The sequence below is a fragment of the Pezoporus wallicus genome, unplaced genomic scaffold, assembly GCF_028554395.1.
Source record: "Pezoporus wallicus isolate ANWC-B61680 ecotype Strahan unplaced genomic scaffold, APGP_CSIRO_Pwel_v1 contig_10426, whole genome shotgun sequence".
NCBI classification, from domain to species: Eukaryota; Metazoa; Chordata; class Aves; order Psittaciformes; family Psittacidae; genus Pezoporus; species Pezoporus wallicus.
In genome coordinates, this window is record NW_026636432.1 from 19,065 (window position 1) to 27,807 (window position 8,743).

The following is an 8,743-nucleotide window of genomic DNA, read 5'->3' on the forward strand; positions in this document are numbered from 1 at the left end:
GGCTGCAGGAGCCCACGCATGGGGATGGGGAGAGGGGGGGTGAGGAGGAGCTCAGCGACTCCAGCTCTGAGGACAGAGCAGCGGCAGCAGCAGCAGCAGGGAACGGGCTGAGGTTCCAAAGGGGCAGCGTCCTCTTTGCCAAGCAGCCAGAAGAGGAGCAGAGGAAGGCGCTGGAGCGGAGCAAGGGGCCAGGCTTGCCCTGGAGAAGGGCAAATCAACCTGTCCGGAGGGGGCAAAGCGGAGCTGCAGCAGCTCCTCCCCACGCCAGGGGCTCTGTGGATGGAGAGAGACAGAAACCGCTCTACAGCCCACCCTGGGGCAGCGATGGGCTCCAAACACAACCCCAACGCAGTGCTGCGGCCAACAGAGGAGTTAAGCAGCAAGCACTGAGGTGGCGGTGATGGTCGCCAGCCATTGCTTGTGGGGGGGGATTGAGGCACGGAGATGCCCAGAAAACATCTCACCATGGGGAGAAGCCTCTGGAAACGCTGCCATGAGAGCAGCTCCTTCACATCCCGGCCCTGCGCTGGCTGTGCTCCGTGCTCGGGGGGGTGCCGGGCTGGAAAACAGGAGAGGTGCTGTGTGTGGGGTGAGCCCGGCGATGGGGATGCACCCCCGGTGCTGGGGCTCACCCTGTGTTTGAGGTAGGAGAGGTACGTGTCCCAGCCCAGCGTGACCACGTTGACATAAATCACCCGGTACTTGGGGGGCACGAAGAGGAAGTTGATGAGCTGAGCCCCGGGCCAGACGCACCAGTCAGCCTGTGGAGAGCAAGGAACCACAGTCACAGCCTGGCTTGGGTTATAGGGACCTTAAAGCTCATCCAGCTCCAAGCCCTGCCACTGGGACCCCTTCCACTGGAGCAGCTTGCTCCAACCTGGCCTTGAACACTGCCAGGGATGGGGCAGCCACTGCTTCTCTGGGCACCCTGTGCCAGCGCCTCAGCACCCTCACAGGGTCAGGGTTAGGGTGCTCCTGCCTTATCTCCAACCTGAACTTCCCCTATTTCAGTTTGAACCCATCACCCCTTGTCCTATCGCTCCAGTCCCTGACGCAGAGCCCCTCTCCAGCATCCTTGTAGCCCCCTTCACACACTGGAAGCTGCTCTGAGGTCTCCACGCAGCTTCTCCTCTCCAGGCTCAACAGCCCCAATGTTCTCAGCCTGGCTCCACACAGGAGCTGCTCCAGCCCCTGTTCATCCTCGCGGCCTCCTCTGGACTCACCCCAACAGCTCCAAGTCCTTGCACTGAGGCCACCAGCACCACACACAGTGCTGCAGGGGGGGGGTCTCACAGAGCAGAGGGGCCTCCGATGAAACCCGAGGGCAGGAGGGGTGGCTTTACCTTGTAAAACTCCCAGAATTTGTCCTTCAGCTCCTCCCAGCTCTCCCTCAGAGCCTGCCCCTCCAGCGTGCCCATGCCTGCGGGACACAGCATCAGTGCATGGCGGTGCTCCGGAGCTCAGCACCACGGGCACAAGGAGGGTGCTGGCACCTACCCAGGAAGTACCAGGCGCCCAGGGCGGGCGATGCCACCAGCTGGTCCATGAAGACTTTCTTGAGGATGGTTCTGAGCCCCCTCACGCCCCGCGCCGGGAAGGCAGCGTCGAGCCACAGGTACCAGTAATGCATGAGCGGGCCCATGCTGCAGCCGATGGCGAACATCCGCCCTGCAACACAACACCGGGCACCCGTGCATTATTCATGTGGCTGCCCCACGGCCCCGGCGGCGGGTCTGGTGCTGGGGGGAGCACAAAGGCTTCGTGTGGTGCCGGGGAGCTGGAGCCTAATTCCTGCTCCATCGGAATGAGGATGAGTTCAGAGGCATAAATCATAGACTTCAGAATGGGTTGGGGTGGAAGGGACCTTTAAAGCTCATCCAGCTCCAACCCCTGCCACGGGCAGGGACCCCTTCCGCTGGAGCAGCTTGCTCCAAGCCCCTGTGTCCAACCTGGCCTTGAACACTGCCAGGGATGGGGCAGCCACAGCTTCTCTGGGCTTCTCTCAGCACCCTCACAGGGAAGAGCTTCTTCCTTAGATCTAACCTGAACTTCCCCTGTTCCAGTCTGAACCCATCACCCCTTGTCCTATCACTGCAGTCCCTGATGCAGATCCCTCTCCAGCATCCTTGTAGCCCACTTCAGACACTGGAAGCTGCTCTGAGGGCTCACTGCAGCTTCTCTTCTCCAGGCTGACCACATCAGCTCCTGGGGGTTTGCAGAGAGGTTTTCAGGAGCACGAGTTGCTGCTCACGCTCCTGTTGATGCAGCCCAGGATACGGGTGGTTTCGGGGCTGTGAGCGCACACTGAAGCCGGCTCACGTTCATTGTCTCACCAACCAGCACCCCCGAGTCCTTCTCCTCAGGCTGCTCTGAACCTCTTCTCCCCGCCGCCTGTGGCTGCGCCTGGGATTGCCCCGACCCACGTGCAGGACCTTGCCCTTGGCTTTGCTGAGCTCCATGAGCTTGCCCTTGGCCACCCCTCCAGCGCATCCAGGTCCCTCCGGATCGATCCCTTCCCCACCCGTTGTGTCCCCGCCCCACGGAGCTCGGCCTCAGCACCGCCGTGGGTACCGCTCCCGCCGCTGTCACCTGTGCGCGCCGGCTGCAGGTCGGTGCCCGGGTGCCGCCGGCAGTGCCAGGCCTGCTGCAGCACGTCCCCGGTGGCCAGCATGGCTCCGCAGCTCGCCGTGTTGGTCAGCAGCAGCAGCCGCCCCGTGAAGAGCCGCCGCCAGCCCCGCGCCAGCATCCTGCGGGCCCCTGCCGGGGGGGTCAGCGGGGATGGAGACACCCCCATAGCACCCCGGGACCCACTGATCTAGCACCCCTGAGACCCCATTACCCCCGCCGTGCCCCCGGTACTGATGCTGTACCCCGGTACGCGCGCCATGGTACCGGTATCATGCCATGCTCCCGGTACCCGTGCCTTGCTGCCGGTACCCGTCCCATGTGCCCCGTATCTGTGCCATGCTCCCGGTACCCACGCCTTGCCCCCGGTACCCGTGCCATCCTTCCAGTACCGGTGCACCCCTGTACCAGCGCCTTGTCCCCGGTATCCGTGCCATGTCCCCCATATCCGTGCCATGCTCCCGGTACCCGTGCCATTGTACAAGTACTGTGCCATGCTCCCGATACCCGTGCCATGCTCCCTGTACCCGTGCCATGCTCCCGGTAGCCATGCCTTGCCCCCAGTATCTGTGCCATGCTCCCGGTACCCGTGCCATTGTACAGATACAGTGCCGTACTCCGGTACCCGTGCCATGCTCCCGGTAGCGGTGCCATTGTACAGGTACTGTGCCATGCTCCCGGTACCCGTGCCATGCTCCCGGTACCCGTGCCATGCCGCCGCTATCGGTGCCATGCTCCCGGTACCGGTGCGCCCTTGTACCAGCGCCTTGCCCCCAGTACCCGGTCCCCGTGACCTGCGCCATGGCACCGGTACCGTGCCCCCCTTACCCGTGCCGTGTCCCCCGATACCGGCGCTACACTTCCCCCCCCCCCCCCGTTACCCCGGACCTGCCCCCGCTCACCACCACCGCCACGCGGAAGAGAGGGCGCAGCCTGTGACGCAACCTCTTCCGCTTCCGGCGGCCGCCATGACACGTACCGAGGCACAGGCGGCCGCCATGACACCTACAGAGGCAGCCGCCATGGCATCTATACACGCAAGGCAGCCGCCATGACATGTACCGAGGCACAGGCGGCCGCCATGACACGTACCGAGGCACAGGCAGCCGCCATGACACGTACCGAGGCACAGGCAGCCGCCATGACACGTACCGAGGCACAGGCGGCCGCCATGACACGTACCGAGGCGGCCCGGGGGGCGCTGGTCCCGGTCCGCCCCCGCCCCGCCGCGCCGCTCCCATCGCCCCATCCGGAGCCTGCTGTTTCTGACCGAACCCTTCATTAACCTCTTTATTGCTCTCTCCCCGGTGCTCCCAGACCTTCCCTCAGCTCCGGCAGCGGGGCCGGGCCTCCGGTGTCCTTGAGCTCCCACAGGCTTCGGGCTTCTCCCCCTGGCAGAGAGTGACCGGTAGAGCCCAATGGGGACGGGTCCCGGTCCCGGTTCCCACCGGGATCCCACCTGGTAGAGGCGGCAGATGAGCCCCAGCAGCGACGCCTCGGCCTCTTCCTGCAGCTCGTCCGTGTGCTTCTGCGTGTGGGGACACGGGGCCGGTCAGGGGCGCTCCCCCCCCCCCGGCCCTGGCTCACCCCCCATCCGCTCCCGGCCGTACCCCGTTAACCACGACCCAGGGCACGTATTGGTGCGGGGGGTCCAGCGCCTCCGTGCGCTGCGCGTTGCGGTGCATGAGGGCGGCCCCGGTGTCCCCCCGCACGCAGGCGGCGATGCGGGTCCCGTCCAGCTGCGGGGCATAGACCTGGAGGCACTGCGGGACGGAGCGGCCGTCAGCGCGGAGCGGGCCCGGAGCGGGGCCCGAGGGGGGACACACGTACGGCTTCCAGGGTCTGGGTGACGGAGCTGCCCGACTCCAGGCAGAAGATGACCGGGAAGTAGGTGCTGAAGTTCTTGGCCTCGTGCATCAGGCAGGTCTGCGGGGACAGGGAGAGGGGCTTTGGGTGAGGGATGCAGGGACGGGACAGGGTGGATGGTTGAACCTGCCCGAGGGGAGACTGAGATGAGCTCTTAGGCAGAAGCTCTTCCCTGTGAGGGTGCTGAGGCGCTGGCACAGGGTGCCCAGAGAAGCTGTGGCTGCCCCATCCCTGGCAGTGTTCAAGGCCAGGTTGGAGCAAGCTGCTCCAGTGGAAGGGGTCCCCATGGCAGGGGTTTGAGCTGGAGGAGCTTTAAGGTCCCTTCCAACCCAAACCAGTCCCTGATTCTATGAGCTGTTGGAGCCACACGGTGCGGCAGAAGGTGCAGGAACCTGCTCTTTGGAGAGACTTGGTGCTCGGGAGCAGCTTCCCAGCCCTCCGCACGGATCCGCTTTGAAAAGCCACGGAACAAGTTCACCAGGGCTGAAGGTTTTGTCCTTCCTTCAGCTGCACTGGCTTGTCTGAGGCGCCTGGAGCCGGCCCCGGGCTGCACGGGTGGAATCCGGGGAGGTGCCTGCCAGGGAGCCCTGACCCCACGGGCTTTGGGTTCTGCTGCCTCTGGGTGCATCGCGGGGTCCGGGAGCTCCCGGAGTCTTTCCCAGGTTGGACACAGGGGCTTGGAGCAAGCTGCTCCAGTGGAAGGTGTCCCCTGCCCGTGGCGCTGGATGAGCTTTAAGGTCCCTTCCAACCCACACCAGGCTGGGATTCTGTGATTCATTTACCACCAGCTCCCCCCCACGCCACCACCACGGGGCAGAGAGCACCCCCCTCACCTCAATCATGTTGCCCAAGCACTCCTCGGGGCCGTGCTGGCACTTAAATTCCCACTTCCCGCTCTCGTTCCTCTCCTGCAGGACCAAGCGCTCTGAGTGGGGCCGGCAGCACCGGGACGAGCCCCCCCCCGCCCGACCACGGGCACCAAGGTGGCTCCGGCTCCTACCTGGGCGTTACCGTAGGGTACCAGGGTGATGCTCAGGGCCTCGGGGGGCAGCAGCAGCCAGGCGGTGAAGAGCTGCTGCACCAGGAACCTGCGGCACGCGGGGCACAGGCTCTCGTAGAACAGGCTCAGCTCCACGGGGGCAGCCGCCGGGTGCGAGGGGTGGGCGCCGGGGCCCGGAGCCTGTGTGCGGGAAGGGGTCGGGGTGCGCCGGAGGGGGGGATCGGCTGCGGTTCCCTGCTCCCCGCATTCACAGGGATGGGGGAAAGCGCCTGGGAAGGGGGCTGGGAGGGGGGGGTGAGGGTATGGGAAGGGAAGTGAAAGCCCTGCAGCGCCGGGGCTTTCCAGAGCAACTTCCCCATGAGCGGAGCCCAGCACCCACCGCCGAGGGGTGGCTGCAGCCACAAGTGCCCAGAGGGAAGGGTCGGGGCCGGGGGGTGCCGGGCACCGCTGCGGTGCCAGCGCGGCACAGGGGCTCTGAGCACCCCTGTGGCATTGCCAGCCCGAGCCGCAGGGATGCTCAGGGATGCCCCGCAGCGCTGCCGGCCCCGGCCCCGGCCCCGCTCACCCAGCCCCATAGGAGCCGTTGTCCCGTGTGCCGCGGGTGGCCCCGGCGGCTCTGACCTGGCAGGCGGCGGCGACGTCCGGCGAGCGGCACCAGAGCCGCGCAGGGTCACGGTGGCAGGCGGCAGGAGCCGCTCCGAGCCCCGGGGCCAGCAGCGCCAGCAGCGGCAGCAACGCCGCGGGGGCCATGGGAGCGCTGTCCCGATGAGCGCTGCCAGAGCTGCGCCCGCCCTTCCTGCCCCGCTCAACCGGCCCCTCCGGTGACGCCGGCGCTGACTCACTCGGGCCGCCCGGCTCCGGCCCCCTTCGGTCCCGCAGCAGCGCTGGGGTCCGGGCCTTTGCCCCAGCGCCGCTGGCAGGGCCGGGGTGAAGCCGAACCCCAGCAGCCCGGGGCAGCTCTGCCCTGGGGTCATTCCTAGTGCTGGGAATGGAGGAACTTTGTGCTTCCCCCCTTTGGGCTCTGCTGCCACCCGGCACGGGATGGGGCACAACGAGCTGGGTCCCAATCCCGTCCCTGTTCCCACAGAATTCCCTGCAGCAGTTCCATGAATTCTGTTTATTTCCTTTTTGTTTTTTCTTAGGGGGAGGGGTGGGGGTGGTTGTTTTGTGGGGTTTTTTTTTTTGGAAGTACCGTACAAAAATCCTTTTACAGTAACAAATAATGGGGCTGACATTAGTAAACATCGACAGAAAGAGCAGAGAGAGAGAGAGCGCAACTGCTGGTAACGGGGCAGCTGAAGTGGCGAGGGATTATTGCATATACCTAGAACTAAACCTCAGCTGTGCTCATGCAGCCGCCACATCCTCCCCGAGCACAAACCCCACCCCAAGCCCTCAGTGGGGTGATGGGGGAGCGTGGAGCATCCCAAGCTGGGATAGAGAGGGACAAGACCAGAGCTGTGCCCCGGGGAGCAGAACGGCCACGTTGCACCCATGGGATGGGGGCGAGCAGCACGGTTTGGGGGGGATAACAGGGAGTTTTTGGGGGGGGTCACAAGCAGCAAAGCACAGCCCAGGGCCTGGGGACACATCGCGAGCGGCGGCATCCAGCAGCACCAACAGCACCAGCAAAGCAGCGCGGGACAAATCACAACCAGCTTCATTGTGGGGGAGCTCAGGGCTTGGGGTTCCCCCCCCCGGGGGGGGGGGGTGCAGGGAAGGGCTGAGCTGCAGGGAGCCAAGTCAAGCACCATCAGGGAAAGGCAGCCCTGGGGAAGGGCTTTGTCCTCCTCCTTGTACACAGCGAGCGGAGCCCTGCACGGGTGATGGGTGCTGCAGGGCGCAAGGGGGTGACTGTGACCCCCCCATTATCACAGGGAGCTGCCCAAGCTCCTGGGGAGGAAAAGGCTCCAGCGAGAAGGGGGCTGCATGGGGAGAAGAGCAGGAATTGAGCCAGGAGGAGCAAAGAACGTGGTGAGAGAAGGAAATACACTGCTGGGAATGGGGTGGGAGCCTGGCCAGAAGCTTTGGGGTGCTGGCATGGCACCCCCCCCCCCCAGAGGCCTCTGCAGAAAGGGCTATGAGCACCAAAGCCTGCCTTCCCCATTCCCACACGTTCTCATCGCTCACTATTCCCTTCATTATCCCTGGTGGCTTTTCCCAAGTGATGCCTGAAGCCACACACGGCCTCCTCCGGGCTCTGCACCCCACAGCTCCCCGGGGCTGGTGCCTGCCCCTTCCATGGCACTTGGGCACCCTGAGCTGTGATGGGTCAGGGCTGGCACTGCTGCACCGTGGCCTGAGAGCACCAAACGGTGAGGAACCAGCCCCAAAACCACAGCCCAGGGCCTGCAGAGGGCATGCAGGGAATGGGGGCTGTACAGCCGAGCACAGAAGCTGCCACAAGCAATGGGGATGGGATGTTTGCTCCAGCAACCCCAGATCCAAAAGGATCAGGGCAAAGCAGAGCTGGGGGAGGAGGTACCCGACACAGATGGCGCATCAAGGGCAGGATGCAGAGCACGAGCAGGCAGCACCTCGCAGGTCCGACAGCAACAGAAGCGGCGAAGCCCACAGCATCCAGCCCAAGGATGCAGCTCTGGCAGGGAAAGAGCCTCTCCAGCAAATCAAGAGGACAATTAATGCTTCCTTCAAGGCAGGCAGGCAGGATAACCCAGTGAAGCAAATGCCACCGTGGCCTCAACTCTCAGCCCAGGTCCAGCAGAGCCACCTCTGTGGCCCTTGAGCCCTCTGAGCTCAGACCCAACAAATCCCTGCCTGCACCAGCCAGCTCCGAGGGGCAGCACAACAGCAACAGCCAGTTCCTTCACCCCCATACAGTACTCATGATTCTAAGTGCTTTGCATACAGAGTTCCACATCATGCATATACGTTTGTACGTGCCAAGGCCCTCGGCCCAGCAGATACCGTCCTCCTGCAGCAGGGAGCTCCTTCATTTTGTACAGGGCTCGTAGTGTGCGTCGGCCTCCGGCCCCCTCCTGCTTCAAGCTGGCAGGACCCGGGTCTGCAGCAGCCTGGGCAGCTGCTGGGTAGTGAGACTTCAGCAAACACCAGCACTAGGAAAGCAGCTGATTACAAAAGGAACCGTATTTACAGAGCTACAGTGAGCGTCAAGGGGAAGGATCACCCAAGACAGCCAGAAACAAGGAGCTGTGCATCCAGAGGTTCTGCCCGGGGCAAACACACGGCACCCACACGGATTTCACAGCTTAGCTGGCACAACTAAGGCGA

The 8,743-nt window shown here is 64.5% G+C and overlaps 2 protein-coding genes across 2 annotated transcripts; both read right to left on the reverse strand.

Moving 5' to 3' along the window:
* Positions 1 to 458: 458 nt before the first annotated feature.
* On the reverse strand, positions 459 to 2,755 carry MPV17L2 (MPV17 mitochondrial inner membrane protein like 2). The gene is made up of 5 exons (XM_057400297.1): positions 2,590 to 2,755; positions 1,498 to 1,668; positions 1,344 to 1,420; positions 633 to 761; positions 459 to 559 (listed from the first exon to the last, which is right to left on the reverse strand). Exons 1-5 carry the CDS (start codon positions 2,744 to 2,746, stop codon positions 509 to 511), a joined length of 585 nt encoding a protein of 194 aa, XP_057256280.1. The 5' UTR covers positions 2,747 to 2,755; the 3' UTR covers positions 459 to 508.
* Positions 2,756 to 3,916: 1,161 nt separating this feature from the next.
* On the reverse strand, positions 3,917 to 6,241 carry IFI30 (IFI30 lysosomal thiol reductase). The gene is made up of 7 exons (XM_057400294.1): positions 6,113 to 6,241; positions 5,492 to 5,671; positions 5,325 to 5,399; positions 4,456 to 4,551; positions 4,236 to 4,388; positions 4,085 to 4,153; positions 3,917 to 4,016 (listed from the first exon to the last, which is right to left on the reverse strand). The coding sequence occupies exons 1-7, from the start codon at positions 6,239 to 6,241 to the stop codon at positions 3,951 to 3,953; spliced, it is 768 nt and encodes a 255-aa protein (XP_057256277.1). The 3' UTR covers positions 3,917 to 3,950.
* Between the last annotated feature and the right edge of the window lie 2,502 nt (positions 6,242 to 8,743).